The 23,587-nt window shown below is 40.9% G+C and overlaps 1 protein-coding gene, 1 long non-coding RNA gene and 2 pseudogenes across 2 annotated transcripts; 1 reads left to right on the top strand and 3 right to left on the bottom strand.

The window, feature by feature from the left end:
- Positions 1–2,910: 2,910 nt before the first annotated feature.
- On the top strand, positions 2,911–3,622 carry LOC146644996 (uncharacterized). Its single transcript, XM_085394009.1, has one exon. The coding sequence runs from the start codon at positions 2,927–2,929 to the stop codon at positions 3,620–3,622; it is 696 nt and encodes a 231-aa protein (XP_085250135.1). The 5' UTR covers positions 2,911–2,926.
- Positions 3,623–9,167: 5,545 nt separating this feature from the next.
- Positions 9,168–10,038, bottom strand: LOC146644995 (uncharacterized). The gene is made up of 3 exons (XR_014909093.1): positions 9,902–10,038; positions 9,589–9,737; positions 9,168–9,269 (listed from the first exon to the last, which is right to left on the bottom strand). It is a non-coding gene; the product is annotated as an uncharacterized LOC146644995 (long non-coding RNA).
- Positions 10,039–13,395: 3,357 nt separating this feature from the next.
- Positions 13,396–16,902, bottom strand: LOC146644994 (tonsoku-like protein; annotated as a pseudogene).
- A 3,047-nt stretch (positions 16,903–19,949) lies between these two features.
- LOC146644993 (tonsoku-like protein) lies at positions 19,950–23,381 on the bottom strand (annotated as a pseudogene).
- Positions 23,382–23,587: the final 206 nt, after the last annotated feature.

Here is a 23,587-nt window from a genome sequence, read left to right as displayed (position 1 = left end):
CATTTTCCATATCAGCGTTAATTTCTGGTTGCTATTGGTTACATCAGTGTAAATCAGGATGTCGTGTCGGGAGCTGCAGATCATGTAGGGCAGAGACGAATTCGGGCAGATCCCGCAGTAGGCATCCAGCCTGATGGGGTAGGACCAGTGTGTTTAGGCAGAGTGGGGATCCGTGATGGTGGGATGAGCCGCTCAACAGCTGAACTCTTCACTCTTGGTAAGATGTTGAAACTGTTTTGGGTTCTAATCGTAGGAATAGACAGTTTTTAGGTTATATAAAAAACTTTAAATTGGTCTGAATTGATCATAATGGGAACAAGTTGTTGAAAAATCCTTCCTGAATATGCATCTGAACAGACCCAACAGAGCACCTCAGTAAAGGACTTTAAATTCTTATCACTACAAAATTTAATAACTGGGCAAAGGACAGACGCAACAATACTGATGATTACAACCTCACAAAGAAAACAGAATGTATGTTGTATCACTCAACACTAGAGGATATATTAGCTGTGTCAGTTGTTAGACTTGAAACAACAGCTTTATTGTCCACATTTTGACTTTAGTCTGTACAGTTTGTTCACTGACCTTCTGTCCCTCACTGACTCAAGTGCCTCCAGATTTGAACAGTGTTGGTCAAGTTACTTGAAAAAAGTAATCAGTAACTAATTACTGATTACTTCCCCAAAAAAGTAATCCCGTTACTTTACTGATTACTTATTTTCAAAAGTAATTAATTACTTAGTTACTTAGTTACTTTTTAAAAGCACGATTTACAACCTGAAGCGGTGATAAAGTGATAGATCTTTCAGCCCAATTCTACTTTTTCTGCATAATCCATCATACAAAATGTAATCAAATGGAAAGGTCTCTTTTTAAAACTTGTTTTATTAGTTTTAATCTTTTAACTTTATGCATCAAGCAAAAATTTAATTATATGCAACATTCTCTGACTTGAATAAATTAGTTTAACATTTAAACCTATTTTCTGCACATTCCAGCACATAAAATAAAATATTTTTTGTGTTTACACTCACTCTTTCAAATAGATGCAAGTAAAACACAGAGTCAAAGCATGACATCTCTCATGATCAGGGCTGGACTGGGACAAAAAAATCAGCCCGGGCATTTTGACTAGAGACCGGCCCACCAGGTATTATAGGAAAAACCATAAAGCCTTTGAATGAAAACAAACGTCGTTGTGACAGTGATGTTCACTGTCTTGTTCGTACATATGTATCAATCTAATAAACTTAAACCTACACCATCCTCCCTATTCTGGTATTCTAAACAGTACTTCCTACAAAACTGCTCAAAGAAGTCCTGCCATTAATTAATTCTTCGATCTTAAATATGACCAACCTATCTCTAATGATCGGCTATGTACCACAGGCCTTCAAGCTAGCTGTAGTTAAACCTTTACTCAAAAAGCCATCTCTAGACCCAGCAGTCTTAGCTAATTATAGGCCAATCTCCAGCCTTCCTTTCATATCAAAAATCCTTGAAAGAGTAGTTGTCAAACAGCTAACAGATCATCTGCAGAGGAATGGTTTATTTGAAGAGTTTCAGTCAGGTTTCAGAGCTCATCACAGCACAGAAACAGCTTTAGTGAAGGTTACAAATGATCTTCTTATGGCCTCTGACAGTGGACTCATCTCTGTGCTTGTCCTGCTAGACCTTAGCGCAGCATTCGATACTGTTGACCATAATATCCTATTAGAGCGATTAGAACATGCTGTAGGTATTACAGGTACTGCACTGCAGTGGTTTGTATCATATCTATCTAATAGACTCCAATTTGTTCATGTAAATGGAGAGTCCTCTTCACACACTGAGGTTAATTATGGAGTTCCACAGGGTTCAGTGCTAGGACCAATTCTGTTTACATTATACATGCTTCCCTTAGGCAGCATCATTAGAAGTGTCACAGTTTGCGGGGCAAGCCGTGTGGATTTGTAGTAGGACCAAAAGGACGGCAGTTCTGGTGCAGGTGGGTGTTTATTTATGATAGTGGGTCAATACAAACAGCAAGGGTGGCAAAACATGAAACTAGAAACCTAAACTGGGTAAACTAATAAGACAAACCAGAAACGAAGATGCAGGGAGGTCCGGGGAAATACATACGGGGAGACGCAGGGAGACCGAGGGGAAACAACACAGACGAACCAGCGATTACTAAGACAGAAAATACAACTTAAATACACTCAGAACACAGGGAGATTACACACAGGTGGGAGACACAGCTGGGAGTGATTAACATGACGAGACCAGGGAGGCAAACTGAAAACACTCACATAAGACGCAGACCTTCACAATAAAACAGGAACACACGGGGGGGGAACAGGGTAAACACCAATTAGAGAACAGAACCAAAATCGCGAAGAGAAAACACAAAACGCTGGGTCAAAAGGACCCAGGATCATGACAAGAAGACATAGCATACATTTTCACTGCTATGCAGATGACACCCAGCTCTATCTGTCCATGAAGCCAGATAACACACACCAATTAGTTAAACTGCAGGAATGTCTTAAAGACATAAAGACCTGGATGGCCGCTAACTTTCTGCTTCTTAATTCAGATAAAACTGAGGTTATTGTACTCGGCCCTGAAAATCTTAGAAATATGGTATCTAACCAGGTTCGTACTCTGGATGGCATTACCTTGGCCTCCAGTAACACTGTGAGGAACCTTGGAGTCATTTTTGACCAGGACATGTCCTTCAATGCACATATTAAACAAATATGTAAGACTGCGTTCTTCCATTTGCACAACATCTCTAAAATTAGAAATATCCTGTCTCAGAGTGACGCTGAAAAACTAGTTCATGCATTTATTACTTTCAGGCTGGACTAGTGTAATTCAAAAGGATTCTGGGAAGTAGCTAACCGGTCGTCACGGCAAAGCTACGAGAGCGTCTCTCAGCATGGGCCCGAAAAAAGTTCTGTCAGCCGAGGAAGGAGACGATATTAAGAAGTCGCTGGAGTTTATGACAGAGGAGATTTCTACTGTCAAACTGCAGCAGAAAGCCATCCTGGACCTGGTCGAGGAAGTTAAGGCTCTCCGCATCCAGAACGCCGAGAAGGATCGGCGGCTGGCGTACCTGGAGAACAGAGTGGCGGATTTGGAGCAGTACACCCGGATGAACGATGTTATCATCACGGGGCTTCGCATCAAACCCCGGTCATACGCCCGGGCGGTCGCCACTGACAATGTAGGAGGGCCAGGAGAGGAAGATGTCAACTCCACGGAGCATCAAGTGGTTACCTTTCTACGGTCCAAAGGTGTGGAAGTGGATTATAACAACATTGAGGCTTGCCACCCTCTACCCCGAAAAAATGACAGTAACAAACCAGCCATCATTGTGAGATTTGCAAACAGAAAACAGAAAACAGCACTGTTAAAACAAGGAAGGAAACTGAAAGGATCCGATGTCTTCATGAACGAACATCTGATAAAAAGAAATGCGGACATTGCCAGGAAAGCACGTTACTTGAAGAAACAGGGAAAAATTCAAAATACATGGACCACCAACTGCAAAGTATTCATTAAACTCAATGGAACACCGGAACAAGCCAAAGTGTTGGTCATCAGAAATATGGAAGAGCTGGACAAATACTGAAGTCAACTTACTCTGGAGGTATGAATACACATGTGACGTGACACACAACACAACACATGGCACAGTCCAAAAGAACTTCATCTGCATCCGGCAACAATATCAACATGACTCATTGGAATTCTCTTTATGATAATCTGGAACTGAGAACATTTCGATACACAGACCATAATGTTCTAGACTTAGAAAAGGATATAGACCCGGAAAATAATTTCTTCTACAACATCAGCTGTAACTGCTGCTACTTCACTGATGAACAGTTTAAGCACACCATCAACACGGAAAATAAATTATCAATAATCCATTTTAATAGCAGAAGTCTGTATGCCAACTTCAACAATATAAAGGAATATCTAAATGAGTTGACAAATCCATTTGGAATTATTGCCATTTCTGAAACATGGATCAATGCGGAGAAAGGAATGGACTTTGGACTGGAGGGATATGAAGTGAATTTTGTAAATAGAAGGAACAAGAGTGGAGGGGGAGTAGCTGTGTATGTGGATAAAAACCTAAACTACAAGGTGGTAGAAAGTATGACAACTGTAATTGATAATTTACTAGAATGTATAACAATTGAAATTTATAAGGAAAAAGAAAAAAATGTAATAATTAGCTGTATATATAGAACACCTGGCTCTAGTATTCAAGTATTTAATGACTTCATAGAGGAAATATTCTCTAAAACAAATCAAAAAGTTATGTTTATCTGTGGTGATTTTAATATTGACCTGTTGAATCCAAAAAAGCATAAAATGACCGACGAATTCCTAAACACTATGTACAGTTTGAGTTTACATCCTAAAATAACCAGGCCTAGCAGAATTACACCACATTGTGCCACCTTACTTGACAATATTTTCACTAACAATATGGAAAACAACATTGTGAGCGGAATATTAATTAATGACATCAGTGATCACCTACCAGTTTTTGCAGTTTATGACACTAATTATAAGAAAAATCAGCATGAAGAACAACTGAGATACAGACGTGTAAGGACAGAAGAAACTATGAATGCATTTAAGAACGCTCTATTAAATCAGGACTGGGACAATGTGTACAAAGAAGCTGATATTGATATTGCATATGGCATATTTTTAAGAATATTCATGGAGTTGTACGATAAAAACTGTCCAACAATAAAATACAACAGAAAGCACAAATATTCAGATAGACCATGGCTCACTAAGGGTTTACAAAATGCATGTAAAAAGAAAAATACACTCTATAGGGAATACCTAAAACAAAGAACAAAAGAAGCTGAAAATAAATATAAAAAATACAAAAATAAGTTGACCAATATTATACGTGTATGTAGAAAGGAGTATTATAGTAAAATATTGAACAACAATAAACATAATATGAAAGGAATATGGGATGTTTTAAACGGTATCATTAAAAATAATTCTGGACAACAAAGTTATCCACAATACTTTATCGATAATGGCAATATTATGGAAAACACTGCTGATAAGGTCAACAGCTTTAATCATTATTTTGTAAATATTGGACCAAAACTGGCAGAACAAATTCCTGAGTCACTGCCATCAGTAGAATGTAGTGAAAACCTGATTGATAGGAACCCTAACTCAATGTTCCTCACATCAGTGGAGGAAAAAGAAATAATTGACATTGTACACATGTGTAAATATAAAACATCCACTGATTGTAATGATATTGACATGAAAATCGTCAAGAAGGTCATTGAAGGAATTGTAGGACCTCTAACATATATTTGCAACTTATCATTTCAGACGGGAAAAGTGCCAAACAAAATGAAAATAGCTAAAGTTGTGCCGCTGTATAAAACCGGGGATAGACGCCACTTCACAAATTACAGGCCTGTTTCTTTACTACCACAATTCTCCAAAATCCTAGAAAACCTGTTTAATAAACGATTAGACAAATTCTTAGATAAATATAAATTACTCTCTGACAGTCAATATGGATTCAGATCAAAAAGATCAACATCTCTGGCATTAATCGAATCAATTGAGGAGATTACGAATGCTATAGATCAGAAACAGTATGCAGCTGGAGTATTTCTGGATCTCAAGAAAGCATTCGACACAATCAATCATGACATATTAATTAATAAACTGGAACGGTATGGGATTAGGGGGGTTGTACTGCAATGGGTGAAAAATTATTTAAGTGACCGGAAACAATTTGTGAAGCTGGGTGTCCATTCCTCATCATGCTTGGACATTGCTTGTGGTGTTCCACAAGGCTCTGTACTGGGTCCAAAATTATTTATTATTTATATAAATGATATTTGTAAGGCATCTGATATATTAAAATTAGTATTATTTGCAGATGACACAAATATTTTTTGTTCTGGGAGGAATCTAAAGGAGCTGCTGGATACAATTACTTCAGAAATGTGCAAAATTAAAAAATGGTTTAACAGGAACAAACTATCGCTAAATCTAAGTAAAACTAAAATTATCTTATTTGGGAATTCCCTTAGAAATGCACAAGTGCAGATTCATGTAGATGGTGTGGAAATTGAAAGAGTACTTGAACATAAGTTTCTTGGTGTGATTATAGATGATAAATTAAACTGGAAGTCTCATATAAATCATATACATAACAAAATTTCAAGAAGTGTCTCAATCTTGAGTAAAGTAAAACACATTCTGGACCACAAATCACTCCACATTCTCTATTGTTCCCTGATTGCACCGTATTTGAATTACTGTGCAGAGGTTTGGGGCAATACTTACAAATGTTCGCTATCATCAATCTTTATATTACAAAAAAGGGCCATAAGGATAATCCATAAAACTGGTTACAGAGATCATACAAATCCACTATTCTTAAAATCAAAAATTCTAAAATTCACAGATCTGGTTCATTTTCTCACAGCACAAATTATATATAAAGCAATAAACAACCTGCTTCCTGACAATATTCTAAAAATGTTTTCTAAAAGGGAACGGGGATACAATTTGAGGGGGGAATTAAATTTAAAACATCCTCGTATCCGTACAACATTAAAAAGTTTTTGCATCTCTGTGTGTGGAGTGAAGCTGTGGAACAGACTAAGTAAAGATATGAAGCAATGTCCAAGCATGGCGCAGTTTAAAAAGCGGTTTAAGGATATGGTTTTTACAGGGTACAGGGAAAAGGTAGAGATTTGATAGGGTGTTCTTGTCTAATATTTTCATGTGTGTGCGCATGCACGGGTTTGTTGGTATGGGTATATATGTATGTGTATATGTATGTATGTATGTATATATATATATATATATATATATATATATATATATATATATATATATATATATATATATGTGTATGTGTGTGTATGTATGTGTGTATGTATATATATATATATATATATATATATATATATATATATAAAATTGTAGGTTGTGTATCCTTCAGGTGTTAATGGGGTTATTGAAAATGTGTATATGTGCGTATGTGTGTATATACGTAGGTATGGATAGATAGAAACATATATGTGTATATATTAAAAAAAAAAAAAAAATTACACATAACATATAATGTAATTACAAGGAGGTATTTCTGTAGTCTATTGATACTAGTGAAAAATAAATAATTTCCCCCAGGGATCAATAAAGTATTCTGATTCTGATTCTGATAGATAGTGGAAAAGGGGTAGGATTAAATAAGCTTATGCTTCTTCCTGCTCCTTTTTGAACATGGACGTTATTTGGAGTTGTGGTTGCTCGTTTTCCTTTTGTTTGCTTTGTTCATTTGTCTCTTTTAATTCTATTTTTTTTTTATACTTTTTCAACATGTTCAAAATAAAGATTCAATCAATCAATCAATCAATTATTATCAGGATGTTCAAAAAGCCTTCAGCTAATCCAAAATGCTGCAGCAAGAGTACTGACAGGGACTAGAAAGAGAGAGCATACTTCTCCTGTTTTGGCTTCCCTTCATTGGCTTCCTGTTAAATCCAGAATTGAATTCAAAATCCTGCTCCTCACATACAAGGTCTTAAATAATCAGGCCCCATCTTATCTTAATGACCTTGTAGTACCATATCACCCTATTAGAGCACTTCGCTCTCGCTCTGCAGGCCTACTTGTTGTTCCTAGAGTATTTAAAAGTAGAATGGGAGGGAGAGCCTTCAGTTTTCAGGCCCCTCTTCTGTGGAACCAGCTTCCAGTTTGGATTCAGGAGACAGACACTATCTCTACTTTCAAGATTAGGCTTAAAACTTTCCTTTTTGCTAAAGCATATAGTTAGGGCTGGACCAGGTGACCCTGAATCCTCCCTTAGTTATGCTGCAATAGACATAGGCTGCCGGGGGATTCCCATGATGCATTGAGTTTTTCCTTTCCAGTCACCTTTCTCACTCACTATGTATTAACAGACCTCTCTGCATTGAATCATATCTGTTATTAACCTCTGTCTCTCTTCCACAGCATGTCTTTTATCCTGTCTTCCTTCTCTCACCCCAACCGGTCGCAGCAAATGGCCGCCCCTCCCTGAGCCTGGTTCTGCCGGAGGTTTCTTCCTGTTAAAAGGGAGTTTTTCCTTCCCACTGTCGCCAAAGTGCTTGCTCATAGGGGGTCATATGATTGTTGGGTTTTTCTCTGTATCTATGAAGCGCCTTGAGGCGACTTATGTTGTGATTTGGCGCTATATAAATAAAATTGAATTGAATTGAATTGAATTACTTAGCCGAAACCCAAAGACTGCTTGGTTGAGTTAACTTCCTGAACTATCTACACCAAAAGAACAAATCCTTTAAAAATATGATCCTGGTTCCAAAAATATGGGGTAAAGATAAGAAGGGAGGAGGGAAAGAAGAGGAACTAGGAAAAAGATGAAAGAGTATAAAAAGTAGACCAAGCCTGGACTTAACCTCTGCTAACTCCTAATGAGCTCAGTAAAACTGCTGAGGTGGTTCAGGGAGGATTTCACAGCAGGCTGTTTGCACATCCCTGGATTTCAGACATCCACTCTTCCACTATTTATGGGCCTGACTATGTGCAGCGCTTCAGCTGCTGAACTGCGCAGTTTGATTGCAATTCTCTGTGAGGTTGTGTGACGAGAAAGAGCCCGTTCTTCTTAAATATTCCACGTGGCCAGTTTTTAATCGTAAATTAGGATCATGTGCTGTGGCTTTAACAGCTTCACGTGTGGAATTTTAAAGACACTCTGAGACAATATCTGTAGATCATGTTGTTGTGTTACAAGTCAATATAGAATCAGAGCAATGTTTTAACTTCTTTTGCTGAAATAATCTACCAGTGTTAAAAAGTGACATGCCAGTTGCTCTGATGTCCGCTGATCAAACAGTGTATAAAAAGTATAAAAAGTAGACGTGTGTTTTGACAGGTTAGAACGTTAAAGCTTACCAACACTAATTGTGCCTGTCCAGTAAATAATAGAACTATTTCTGAATGAAATAAGCCTGTTGTTGGGCAGCATCTTTCATTCTTTCACTATTAAGAGTTTAAAACTAAAGACAACTTGAATAATTTTGACTCACATAATGAAAAGAGAGGTTTGTTTTACTTACCCTGAAGGCTCTGAGGACTGCTAATGGGTCATCAGTTGTGAGTCTCTGCAGGAGTGCTGGCCAGCAGCGACGAGCCATAGGCAGCAGTTCATTTTCCCTCTCACTCAGCACCTGAACGCACAACTCCAGCACGTCTAGTACCTAAAGACAAAGACGCACAACACACCTAACAATTATCTCTGTTTTGATCCTGATTATATGTGAGCTGAAACTAATTATTGAGGTCTTCATTGAGAGCCCAAACTCCTGAGCAGGCACGACTTCAGCACAGACTTATTTCTGTTTCACTCCTGGACCAGACTGAATGTTTTTCCTTGATGAGCATTACACCACTGAACAGTCATCCACACAGTTCTAACAGGATGAATTGTACCAACGCTGGCGGTCCTACCTTCACAAGAATGATTATTTTTGTTATTAGTCCAACAGTTGACTCTACATAAAACTACTGATACAGTACCTTGAGTCGGAGCCTGAGGCTGGGATCAGACAGCAGATGAATGCAGCGCTCCATAACATCCTTAGTGATGCTGAGGTGGGAGGGAAGCTCTGCTTTCACATCAGGACTACCAGTATCTTCAACATCCTCACACTCAGTGGGAGGGACTTCTGCAATGGAGCACATGTACAGTTAGACCGCCAGTTTAGCAGTGAGGTTCAGATTTCTATGACTCTTAATTACAATGATCCATCTCCTCTACACTCTGAATCTAAAATAATCACCACTACAACCTATAGCTTATATTCCACTGGCCCTTAGACAGACCTATTACCTTGGTCTTCAGTGTTATAATCATCCTCTATTCCAATGCCCTCTGCCAGTTCTTTCTGTTTGCGGTAATTCAGCAGGAATTGGCGAATGCTGAGGTCTTCCTGGTCACTGGAGCTCTATCTGGAGCTGACAGACATACTGGTCCTGCAACAATTGGAAGGAAACCACCTCGCTAAAGGAAAAAAAAGACAACAATATCAAAATAGGTTTGATTACAATAAAATAAGTCAGTTAATCAAAATCAGTGTGACAGAGATGCTGATGTTTTTGAAAAGAGCCCATTAGTGACATTTAATTCCATATTTTTACCGTGACGGCTTGTAAAACTGCAAAAACTGCAAACACCTATAGTGCCGCTGTCTAAATATTATTATGAATATGAATTCTATAACAGAAAACGACTGAGCATTTAAACCATCACGATGTATTAAATGTTTCCAAAGATACTGATAATTTGATAACAAGAAAAGTTAGTTCTCCTCAAAATGCGCCTGACTAAAAGTGGGATCAACCAGTACATATAATATTCATCCTGCTACATTTAGAAAGTGGCAACAACAGTAAACATGAGTAACTCCACCATGTGTCTATCCGGTCTTTAAGTGATGACGTGATCAATCCTACTTCTGGGCCCAAACTACTCTGCGTTTAATAAGGCTGTTGTGTTTTTAACATGTTTTAATGCTTTGTAACTTGTTCTATTTAATCTCAACAAGCCCCTTACAAAAAGTAAGCGATCACTGTCGGCCTCTCTCAGTTTTTATTACAACTATTCATTTTAAATCTCAGTTTTTAAAACCTTACCATGTAACTACAGCCCAGGCAATGCAGCAGCACATTAATGACTAACCTGTATGTGGATGGATTATCTCAGTTGTTCTCTTGACTGAAGTTTGGTCCGTTTACAGCATCCTGCCATGCCACTGCATTTGTCCCTAACCATCGGGAACCCTCACCTTAACTCTTATCCAGTGGAAAAAAGTTCCCCTTCATCACTGTGTTAATGTTATGCTAACATAGCTGTTTCGCTAGTCACATAGCACATCACTATATACCAGCTAGCCAAACTTCAGTAACCCTACAAACATCACTGCTGCTTACTTTCCTGTCTTCATGTATGTCAGAAGTGATAGCAGAGCTGTGCCTTTTAATTTGTTTTAGAAATCCCTCAGTCAGAACCTGGTATATTATATTTAGACGGAAACTAGTGAGCTAACTCTCTGCTAACTTCTAACTTCAGACAGATTTTTAACTCTCAGTGATCATTTGACTTTGGGACCTGCAGTGTAGTTTGGGTCCAGACACGCTAATGACCAGACTTAAAGACCAAATTTCGGGTCACTTTTGCTGGTCCCAAGCCCCAATAAAGAAGCTAGCTTGAAGGTTGACATAAAAAACAATAATTGCTAAGAAAAGTGTAATTTGTAGTTCTAAATATATTCTAAATGCATTTAGATCGTTTTTACTCACTTTATGTCTCTTCCACGATGTTACGTCTCTCTCCTATGTTGGTTACAATTACATAAGCACTTAGCAGGACAGTGGAAAAACCCAGGACCACAGTGATACTGAGAATTCCACGGTGTTCACTGTCTTCAGCAACCTTACGAGGGCCGGTTGAACGGCTACAGTCTTATCATACACGTGCAGTGTTCCTACAAGCCATAAGGTTACCTTGAGTGAGGAAGATGATGATTGAATGTCCGTCTGAGTCCATAGGTTGAGGTGCAAGCACATTTCTCCCATTCTCCACAGAGGGCAGTGGCGCATAGGTGTGACGTCACTAACACTTAAGTTGCCTTAGAGTGATAGCAGAAAATTGTGAGCGTTACACTTGTATGCGGCTTGATGTAGGCACACATTGGCAGGGATGTGGTTGGAACGGCTGACTAGATAAGGCCTGGTGTCCAGCTAATGAAAAAGAGCCGAAAATTGGGGTGCGGCTGCGCAGGTGTGCACTTTAAATATAGCACTTTTGCCCTGTTATTCCGGGCCGCCCGATTGGCTCATGGGAACGTGACAGGCCCTATGGCAGAGATTGAGGACAGAGGGCAGTGGTTCGAATCCCATGCGGACCATATGTTGGGGACACAAAAAAAAAAAAAAAAAAAATCCCTGGCTCTGAAATTCACTTGCTACGCTTGCTAGAAGCCTACAGGCGAGCCTACAGAATGGGCTCTCTCTGCCTTTTTTTTTTTTTTAACCCCTGTCTCAAAATCTCTTCCATCAATCAATATTGGTTGTTATGGTTGCTATGGACGCCAAACACACCATGCATTGTCGCTTTCTCAATCTCTTCTTCATGTCCGAACAAACGCTCAATTTTGCCTTCATTAACACAAATTATACATCAAAATGTAGGTATTTTTCTTGCCTTTAACAAAATGGCACTGTCATTATTGTAGGAGTTGCCGTTTTCTCGCAAATGGCCTTGAAGCAACACAGTTAAAAAATGTCCACATTCAAAGTCTATGGAGACTTGAGTGAAAATGACAGCTGAAATTCTGTAACAGAGGCGTTTTCAACTCCTCATATCTCCTAGATGTATTTTTCTTTAGAGACCTGAAAACCGCCTTGATTTTTTTCCCCTTTTTTATTAAAGCCTGCTGATTGTTACAGTGAAAGAATGATGTCGACAGTCCGTGTACTTTTGGAGTTACAGAACATTTTGTAAGACGAAGAAACGGCAGTTTTCACCTCTCAGTTGTGGTAAACGCTTGAAATATATTATAGGGCAGGCCGCGGCGTAGAGAACGCGCTTTGGGAGCGAGAGACCCAGGTTGAAATCTAGCCAGTGGCAGTATCTAATATCGTTCCCTAATTCACTTTATAATTACAAATTCTCAACACTTGAACATTCCCACGTGTGTTCTGATCAAAACAGTGCAAGAATGAGCTCTTTAGCTTTTGATTTACAACTTATCCACATTTCTTTGCGGACACTCCTGCATTGCACAAAGCGCATCTGTGGCTGTGTACCATTCGTGGTGCGTTGGCTCCCTCTACTGGTACGCGCCTCATTCAAATGTCGCCACACATTTAAAATTGCAGGGTGTCTTTACACTGTCATAGCTCCTAGATAGATTTCTTCAGAGCTGAAAATCGCTGTGATTATTCACCATAGCCTGCTTTGTCTTACAGTGAAAGAACGATGTCAACGTATAACATCGTTGGTTACTTTAATTATGTTTGTTTTTTTAAATCAAATCCTACAAAACAGGACCATTGTGACACAAAACCTCTCACACACTAACACAAACTCTTTATACAGATACAGAGCTTTACATGTATAAATAAGGCAGACAAAAATGCATAAAACACAAGCTATCCACAGACTGTCGTGGACGCCATGTCACTTTATTTTGTTTTTATCTTGTTTCTTTTTGGTGTAGCCTCATTAAACAAAATGTTTATAAAAATGACCACTTTTATTATGAATTATTAGGAAATTAATAATTCATTATTAATTATTTATTATGAACACACCTGCCACCCTCAAGTAGAGGTGGCACAGAGGAGGCACTTGGAGTTTCGGTTGAGAAAGTGTCCGTGTGACTGAGTCCTGTCCCAGCTCTGCTTCAAGGTCTGTCGGTCCAGCTTGTTGAGGGTCTGAGAGCAAAGACGGATATCCTGGACCAGCTCTGACAAACTGTCCAGGTCTTGACTCTCCCAGGGGCCAGAGACCTGACAACCTGCAGGTTAAGCAACAAAGAATCATTTTATTTCATATCCATAATTTCCATTTTCCCCCCTATAAATATTTGACATCCAAATGTAGCCTGTTAGCTAGCGTTCAGCAATGTTTTCTGCTCCATAAAATGTAAAATTAATTCACAGCTAATCTTTTTTTTAAATCTTTAAACCACACTTCTATATTGTAATGTCTGTGTGTGTAATCATCATGTAACACCTCTGTGCATACATACTAAATGTTCAAACTTAGAAATGCGTCAAAAGGAAACGCACTGATAGCACACCTGTGACAGGACTTTGGCGAGGTGTTCCAGTGCCGGGTAATCAGCAGGCCCTCTGCAGACAGCTGACAGGTCCACATGTGTGAGGCAGTGGAGGGGCAGAGTCTTTAACACCAGCTCAAAGCCGGTGGAGCCCAGGGGATTGAGGGACAGGCACACTGCTTTCAAATGGCCTGTGCCTGAACGTTCAGAAGATGTAAAGTTAGTTGCAGTTTTGCTTATGGGTGGGAGTTCAGTGAAGCTTAAGGCTTCAGTCAGCTGCTTGTTAGAGAGTCACCTGTGAGCGCGCTGGCTAGCAGCAGTCGATGCTGCTGAAGGAAATGAGCAGTGAGACCTGCAGAGACCGCTTGGCTAGCACAGGGCAGCAGGACAGCAGACAGGACAGAGACTCAGACACGCCGTCCCCCAGTGGGTTCATACTGAGGTCCAGCTCCTCCAGGCACTTTGAGTGGAAACGAGCAGAAAAAGCAAATGATCACGAGAGCCAATTCTCTCTGACAGATATCATTGATACGAATCAGGTTAGCTTGTTATTAAGATCTAAGGTAGTTATTAAGACCAGAGGTACTTAAATACAGGTTAGATGGTAAACCTGGAGCTGCCACTATTGGCTAGCTGAGGCCCTTACCGGGAATGCAGGTGCACTCTGTCCCTTTAAAGCATTTACAGCCTTCTCCAGGCCGTCCCCTGTAATGCAGTTGGCAGAAATGTCCAGCAGCTGCAGACGAGGCATGGTGAGCGTTGTGGCAATCAGCTCAGGGAGAAGGTCGTCAGACATACGGTTTCCAGAAATTCGCAGCTCCGTGAGGCTGGCCTGAAGTTTTAGGGCACGGAGGAGCAGGCTGAGGGAAGAGGCGGCCAAACCGAGACATTTGGAGTCCTGACACGGAGGAACCCCGGTCCCGAACCTCACATAGCCGGGAGACACGCTTGTTCTCATCTACAGGTAGAAAGAGATGGTACTTCATAACAGAATACAAGAATGCACATGTGTCCGTTTTATAATGCATTTCCTCTGTGTTGCTCACCCACTGCTAGACTTTGACAGGCCTTCTTGTATCGCTCAGGGAGAGGAGGGAGATCCCCACGAGCAAACGTCAGCCAGAACCCACAACACAAACCCATCAGTTATCCTGCACTGGTGCGGGAAAGTGAAGCCAAGGATTCAATCCCAAAAACTGTGATTCCTTCAGTGTCTCCTGGAAGCTGGCTCCAAAAGCAAGTCAGCATCCAGTCTGGTAATAGAAATGGTTCTAATCTTTACAGTTTCTCAGATTGTAGTTTCTCAGGCAGCTTGTTAACATAATCAGCCCTTCACCTTCTTACCAGAATCATACAGTCTAAAACCTGCACGCCTCATCTGGGTAAGAAAGATGAAGTCATTGTGGAAGGACCTAGAACCTCCATTCCTTCTATCAGTGATTTAATGAAAAGACCTCTGTGTCTATGAGAAAGTCTATTTTATGAATTTGGGCCATACTTTGCCTAAGAAAAGGAGTATGCTCACTGGCTGACATGCAAGCTGTTTCACAGTCATAGCCGTCCTCTTGTCACTGTGGGTTTTTTTTTTTTTTTAAATCCAACCTCACCTCTTCATTTGTGTGCAGGACGGCCAGTAGCTGGTCCTGCGGGGAGAGCAGAGCGCCTTCTTTCTGCAGAGAGAGACGAGGCAGGAGGCCACATTTCTGGTAGTAACGCTGAGCTGCCTGCTCACACAGCCACGACACAGAGCAGGAGTTGGCCTCACTGGGATGCAGAGCAATGACCGGCGATTAAACAGAAATTAAAAACAAAACAAAACAACAAAAAAAACACTATACCAATCAGATTGGGATTTATTTTTATGTACTGCTCAAACTTAAAACTTTTCACCGACCTTTGTGGAACTGGGATCAGGAAGACGTCTTCCTGAACCCGGACCCTCATTCTGATTGGTGGAGGAAGTGACGTGGGCATAGGAGCAACCAAAGTTTGAGTTGGAGGCTAGAGTAAACAAAATAAAACATTCAAGCACTGTTAAAACATCTGTATTTAATGTCGTCAACTCTTTGTAGAAAGACAAAGCAGAGTCTGTGGAGGGATCAGAAAGTCTAAACATCAGGAAAGTAAAAGTTTGTCAGGTGATGCTACAAAACACCAAGGTATAACTATATATAAGATCCGAAATGGGCGATGTCATCTTTTACTCCTGGACAAAGCCCACGGCATCCAGGCCGCAGAAATATGTAAAAACAGCTCGCCCGTTTTGATCAGCTCGCGCTCATTTACTTCCACATTCATCACTGTTCAAAATGAATCAGAAATGAAGACACATCATCTTCAAGTTATATCCCCTAGTGACACTGAATTATAGTTATTCTCTCACTGAGTGTGCATTTCCTGAATAATTCATGTGTAGTCTCACTCTGACTATCACCTTTTCACACTTGGAGTGACTTATTCACAATCACTGTGTTGTGTGTATTTCCTTAGTTAGTGTTACTCCATCCGTAACTAACAAACAGCAAAAGAGCATTCCACTTCTGACCTAAGCATGGATAAGGAGAGGTGGGGGCGGTGTGTCTGATCTCCAATCGTCATCATCTGCATCCCCAAGCTGTTCTTTCTCTGAGAGAGGCCTCTACTGGACAGGGAGGAAACTGCAGATCCTGAAAGAAAAAGGGCACAACAAGCTAGAAAAGTGGGAAAAGCACGAAAAAGAAAAACCAAACAAACCCAGTCTAATCTGCAGGCCGTGTCCGAGTTCAAATACTTGTTTTGAATTCCAGCTGCAGAAGATAAGGCAGTTTCCTCTACTCTTGGCCCAGATGAGTGTGGTAAAAAGCAAACTTACAAATCAGATGTCCTTGCAGAGCCTTAACTCCATCCTGTACATCCGATATGGACTGAAGCTGTCTGGTGAGGCTTGCTATGAACACCAGCTGCCTGATAATGTTGATGACCCACTCTTTCTGTGAGCCCGCACAGCCTGTGTGTGTGGAGGGATGTCGGGAAAAAAACAAAACAAAAAAACAAAAAAACAATTAGCCTGAATTAGGACTAGTTGTCATCATTTTTTTTCACATAGCCACGGTTTTTTCTATGGTCTGTTTTTGGGCCATTAATGTAGTTTGGTAACAGCATTATGCTTAAAAATGTTCATCTTTTACTGTTACCTGTTGTGGATCACAAAGTTTAAAACTACTTAAAAACACACACAAACACAACAAAGTAACTCCACCGTGTGTCTATCCGGTCTTTAAGTGATGACGTGATCAATCCTACTTCTGGGCCCAAACTACTCTGCGTTTAATAAGGCTGTTGTGTTTTTAACATGTTTTAATGCTTTGTAACTTGTTCTATTTAATCTCAACAAGCCCCTTACAAAAAGTAAGTGATCACTGTCGGCCTCTCTCAGTTTTTATTACAACTATTCATTTTAAAGCTCAGTTTTTAAAACCTTACCATTATCTCAGTTGTTCTCTTGACTGAAGTTTGGTCCGTTTACAGCATCCTGCCATGCCACTGCATTTGTCCCTAACCATCGGGAACCCTCACCTTAACTCTTATCCAGTGGAAAAAAGTTCCCCTTCATCACTGTGTTAATGTTATGCTAACATAGCTGTTTCGCTAGTCACATAGCACATCACTATATACCAGCTAGTCAAACTTCAGTAACCCTACAAACATCACTGCTGCTTACTTTCCTGTCTTCATGTATGTCAGAAGTGATAGCAGAGCTGTGCCTTTTAATTTGTTTTAGAAATCCCTCAGTCAGAACCTGGTATATTATATTTAGACGGAAACTAGTGAGCTAACTCTCTGCTAACTTCTAACTTCAGACAGATTTTTAACTCTCAGTGATCATTTGACTTTGGGACCTGCAGTGTAGTTTGGGTCCAGACACGCTAATGACCAGACTTAAAGACCAAATTTCGGGTCACTTTTGCTGGTCCCAAGCCCCAATAAAGAAGCTAGCTTGAAGCTTGACATAAAAAACAATAATTGCTAAGAAAAGTGTAATTTGTAGTTCTAAATATATTCTAAATGCATTTAGATCGTTTTTACTCACTTTATGTCTCTTCCACGATGTTACGTCTCTCTCCTATGTTGGTTACAATTACATAAGCACTTAGCAGGACAGTGGAAAAACCCAGGACCACAGTGATACTGAGAATTCCACGGTGTTCACTGTCTTCAGCAACCTTACGAGGGCCGGTTGAACGGCTACAGTCTTATCATACACGTGCAGTGTTCCTACAAGCCATAAGGTTACCTTGAGTGAGGAAGATGATGATTGAATGTCCGTCTGAGTCCATAGGTTGAGGTGCAAGCACATTTCTCCCATTCTCCACAGAGGGCAGTGGCGCATAGGTGTGACGTCACTAACACTTAAGTTGCCTTAGAGTGATAGCAGAAAATTGTGAGCGTTACACTTGTATGCGGCTTGATGTAGGCACACATTGGCAGGGATGTGGTTGGAACGGCTGACTAGATAAGGCCTGGTGTCCAGCTAATGAAAAAGAGCCGAAAATTGGGGTGCGGCTGCGCAGGTGTGCACTTTAAATATAGCACTTTTGCCCTGTTATTCCGGGCCGCCCGATTGGCTCATGGGAACGTGACAGGCCCTATGGCAGAGATTGAGGACAGAGGGCAGTGGTTCGAATCCCATGCGGACCATATGTTGGGGACACAAAAAAAAAAAAAAATCCCTGGCTCTGAAATTCACTTGCTACGCTTGCTAGAAGCCTACAGGCGAGCCTACAGAATGGGCTCTCTCTGCCTTTTTTTTTTTTTTTTTAACCCCTGTCTCAAAATCTCTTCCATCAATCAATATTGGTTGTTATGGTTGCTATGGACGCCAAACACACCATGCATTGTCGCTTTCTCAATCTCTTCTTCATGTCCGAACAAACGCTCAATTTTGCCTTCATTAACACAAATTATACATCAAAATGTAGGTATTTTTCTTGCCTTTAACAAAATGGCACTGTCATTATTGTAGGAGTTGCCGTTTTCTCGCAAATGGCCTCGAAGCAACACAGTTAAAAAATGTCCACATTCAAAGTCTATGGAGACTTGAGTGAAAATGACAGCTGAAATTCTGTAACAGAGGCGTTTTCAACTCCTCATATCTCCTAGATGTATTTTTCTTTAGAGACCTGAAAACCGCCTTGATTTTTTTTTCCCTTTTTTATTAAAGCCTGCTGATTGTTACAGTGAAAGAATGATGTCGACAGTCCGTGTACTTTTGGAGTTACAGAACATTTTGTAAGACGAAGAAACGGCAGTTTTCACCTCTCAGTTGTGGTAAACGCTTGAAATATATTATAGGGCAGGCCGCGGCGTAGAGAACGCGCTTTGGGAGCGAGAGACCCAGGTTGAAATCTAGCCAGTGGCAGTATCTAATATCGTTCCCTAATTCACTTTATAATTACAAATTCTCAACACTTGAACATTCCCACGTGTGTTCTGATCAAAACAGTGCAAGAATGAGCTCTTTAGCTTTTGATTTACAACTTATCCACATTTCTTTGCGGACACTCCTGCATTGCACAAAGCGCATCTGTGGCTGTGTACCATTCGTGGTGCGTTGGCTCCCTCTACTGGTACGCGCCTCATTCAAATGTCGCCACACATTTAAAATTGCAGGGTGTCTTTACACTGTCATAGCTCCTAGATAGATTTCTTCAGAGCTGAAAATCGCTGTGATTATTCACCATAGCCTGCTTTGTCTTACAGTGAAAGAACGATGTCAACGTATAACATCGTTGGTTACTTTAATTATGTTTGTTTTTTTAAATCAAATCCTACAAAACAGGACCATTGTGACACAAAACCTCTCACACACTAACACAAACTCTTTATACAGATACAGAGCTTTACATGTATAAATAAGGCAGACAAAAATGCATAAAACACAAGCTATCCACAGACTGTCGTGGACGCCATGTCACTTTATTTTGTTTTTATCTTGTTTCTTTTTGGTGTAGCCTCATTAAACAAAATGTTTATAAAAATGACCACTTTTATTATGAATTATTAGGAAATTAATAATTCATTATTAATTATTTATTATGAACACACCTGCCACCCTCAAGTAGAGGTGGCACAGAGGAGGCACTTGGAGTTTCGGTTGAGAAAGTGTCCGTGTGACTGAGTCCTGTCCCAGCTCTGCTTCAAGGTCTGTCGGTCCAGCTTGTTGAGGGTCTGAGAGCAAAGACGGATATCCTGGACCAGCTCTGACAAACTGTCCAGGTCTTGACTCTCCCAGGGGCCAGAGACCTGACAACCTGCAGGTTAAGCAACAAAGAATCATTTTATTTCATATCCATAATTTCCATTTTCCCCCCTATAAATATTTGACATCCAAATGTAGCCTGTTAGCTAGCGTTCAGCAATGTTTTCTGCTCCATAAAATGTAAAATTAATTCACAGCTAATCTTTTTTTTAAATCTTTAAACCACACTTCTATATTGTAATGTCTGTGTGTGTAATCATCATGTAACACCTCTGTGCATACATACTAAATGTTCAAACTTAGAAATGCGTCAAAAGGAAACGCACTGATAGCACACCTGTGACAGGACTTTGGCGAGGTGTTCCAGTGCCGGGTAATCAGCAGGCCCTCTGCAGACAGCTGACAGGTCCACATGTGTGAGGCAGTGGAGGGGCAGAGTCTTTAACACCAGCTCAAAGCCGGTGGAGCCCAGGGGATTGAGGGACAGGCACACTGCTTTCAAATGGCCTGTGCCTGAACGTTCAGAAGATGTAAAGTTAGTTGCAGTTTTGCTTATGGGTGGGAGTTCAGTGAAGCTTAAGGCTTCAGTCAGCTGCTTGTTAGAGAGTCACCTGTGAGCGCGCTGGCTAGCAGCAGTCGATGCTGCTGAAGGAAATGAGCAGTGAGACCTGCAGAGACCGCTTGGCTAGCACAGGGCAGCAGGACAGCAGACAGGACAGAGACTCAGACACGCCGTCCCCCAGTGGGTTCATACTGAGGTCCAGCTCCTCCAGGCACTTTGAGTGGAAACGAGCAGAAAAAGCAAATGATCACGAGAGCCAATTCTCTCTGACAGATATCATTGATACGAATCAGGTTAGCTTGTTATTAAGATCTAAGGTAGTTATTAAGACCAGAGGTACTTAAATACAGGTTAGATGGTAAACCTGGAGCTGCCACTATTGGCTAGCTGAGGCCCTTACCGGGAATGCAGGTGCACTCTGTCCCTTTAAAGCATTTACAGCCTTCTCCAGGCCGTCCCCTGTAATGCAGTTGGCAGAAATGTCCAGCAGCTGCAGACGAGGCATGGTGAGCGTTGTGGCAATCAGCTCAGGGAGAAGGTCGTCAGACATACGGTTTCCAGAAATTCGCAGCTCCGTGAGGCTGGCCTGAAGTTTTAGGGCACGGAGGAGCGGGCTGAGGGAAGAGGCGGCCAAACCGAGACATTTGGAGTCCTGACACGGAGGAACCCCGGTCCCGAACCTCACATAGCCGGGAGACACGCTTGTTCTCATCTACAGGTAGAAAGAGATGGTACTTCATAACAGAATACAAGAATGCACATGTGTCCGTTTTATAATGCATTTCCTCTGTGTTGCTCACCCACTGCTAGACTTTGACAGGCCTTCTTGTATCGCTCAGGGAGAGGAGGGAGATCCCCACGAGCAAACGTCAGCCAGAACCCACAACACAAACCCATCAGTTATCCTGCACTGGTGCGGGAAAGTGAAGCCAAGGATTCAATCCCAAAAACTGTGATTCCTTCAGTGTCTCCTGGAAGCTGGCTCCAAAAGCAAGTCAGCATCCAGTCTGGTAATAGAAATGGTTCTAATCTTTACAGTTTCTCAGATTGTAGTTTCTCAGGCAGCTTGTTAACATAATCAGCCCTTCACCTTCTTACCAGAATCATACAGTCTAAAACCTGCACGCCTCATCTGGGTAAGAAAGATGAAGTCATTGTGGAAGGACCTAGAACCTCCATTCCTTCTATCAGTGATTTAATGAAAAGACCTCTGTGTCTATGAGAAAGTCTATTTTATGAATTTGGGCCATACTTTGCCTAAGAAAAGGAGTATGCTCACTGGCTGACATGCAAGCTGTTTCACAGTCATAGCCGTCCTCTTGTCACTGTGGGGTTTTTTTTTTTTTAAATCCAACCTCACCTCTTCATTTGTGTGCAGGACGGCCAGTAGCTGGTCCTGCGGGGAGAGCAGAGCGCCTTCTTTCTGCAGAGAGAGACGAGGCAGGAGGCCACATTTCTGGTAGTAACGCTGAGCTGCCTGCTCACACAGCCACGACACAGAGCAGGAGTTGGCCTCACTGGGATGCAGAGCAATGACCGGCGATTAAACAGAAATTAAAAACAAAACAAAACAACAAAAAAAACACTATACCAATCAGATTGGGATTTATTTTTATGTACTGCTCAAACTTAAAACTTTTCACCGACCTTTGTGGAACTGGGATCAGGAAGACGTCTTCCTGAACCCGGACCCTCATTCTGATTGGTGGAGGAAGTGACGTGGGCATAGGAGCAACCAAAGTTTGAGTTGGAGGCTAGAGTAAACAAAATAAAACATTCAAGCACTGTTAAAACATCTGTATTTAATGTCGTCAACTCTTTGTAGAAAGACAAAGCAGAGTCTGTGGAGGGATCAGAAAGTCTAAACATCAGGAAAGTAAAAGTTTGTCAGGTGATGCTACAAAACACCAAGGTATAACTATATATAAGATCCGAAATGGGCGATGTCATCTTTTACTCCTGGACAAAGCCCACGGCATCCAGGCTGCAGAAATATGTAAAAACAGCTCGCCCGTTTTGATCAGCTCGCGCTCATTTACTTCCACATTCATCACTGTTCAAAATGAATCAGAAATGAAGACACATCATCTTCAAGTTATATCCCCTAGTGACACTGAATTATAGTTATTCTCTCACTGAGTGTGCATTTCCTGAATAATTCATGTGTAGTCTCACTCTGACTATCACCTTTTCACACTTGGAGTGACTTATTCACAATCACTGTGTTGTGTGTATTTCCTTAGTTAGTGTTACTCCATCCGTAACTAACAAACAGCAAAAGAGCATTCCACTTCTGACCTAAGCATGGATAAGGAGAGGTGGGGGCGGTGTGTCTGATCTCCAATCGTCATCATCTGCATCCCCAAGCTGTTCTTTCTCTGAGAGAGGCCTCTACTGGACAGGGAGGAAACTGCAGATCCTGAAAGAAAAAGGGCACAACAAGCTAGAAAAGTGGGAAAAGCACGAAAAAGAAAAACCAAACAAACCCAGTCTAATCTGCAGGCCGTGTCCGAGTTCAAATACTTGTTTTGAATTCCAGCTGCAGAAGATAAGGCAGTTTCCTCTACTCTTGGCCCAGATGAGTGTGGTAAAAAGCAAACTTACAAATCAGATGTCCTTGCAGAGCCTTAACTCCATCCTGTACATCCGATATGGACTGAAGCTGTCTGGTGAGGCTTGCTATGAACACCAGCTGCCTGATAATGTTGATGACCCACTCTTTCTGTGAGCCCGCACAGCCTGTGTGTGTGGAGGGATGTCGGGAAAAAAACAAAACAAAAAAACAAAAAAACAATTAGCCTGAATTAGGACTAGTTGTCATCATTTTTTTTCACTTAGCCACGGTTTTTTCTATGGTCTGTTTTTGGGCCATTAATGTAGTTTGGTAACAGCATTATGCTTAAAAATGTTCATCTTTTACTGTTACCTGTT

This window comes from Rhamphochromis longiceps, linkage group LG20, assembly GCF_057381845.1.
Source record: "Rhamphochromis longiceps isolate RC_006_pf linkage group LG20, R_longiceps_female_GT1.1, whole genome shotgun sequence".
NCBI lineage: Eukaryota > Metazoa > Chordata > Actinopteri > Cichliformes > Cichlidae > Rhamphochromis > Rhamphochromis longiceps.
The sequence above is the reverse complement of the archived record's forward strand: the minus strand, read 5'-3'. Positions and strand labels throughout refer to the sequence as shown.

Bases quoted from the DNA above. Each gene is read 5' to 3' on its own strand.
- LOC146644996 (XM_085394009.1), top strand. From the start codon at position 2,927: ATGGGCCCGAAAAAAGTTCTGTCAGCCGAGGAAGGAGACGATATTAAG.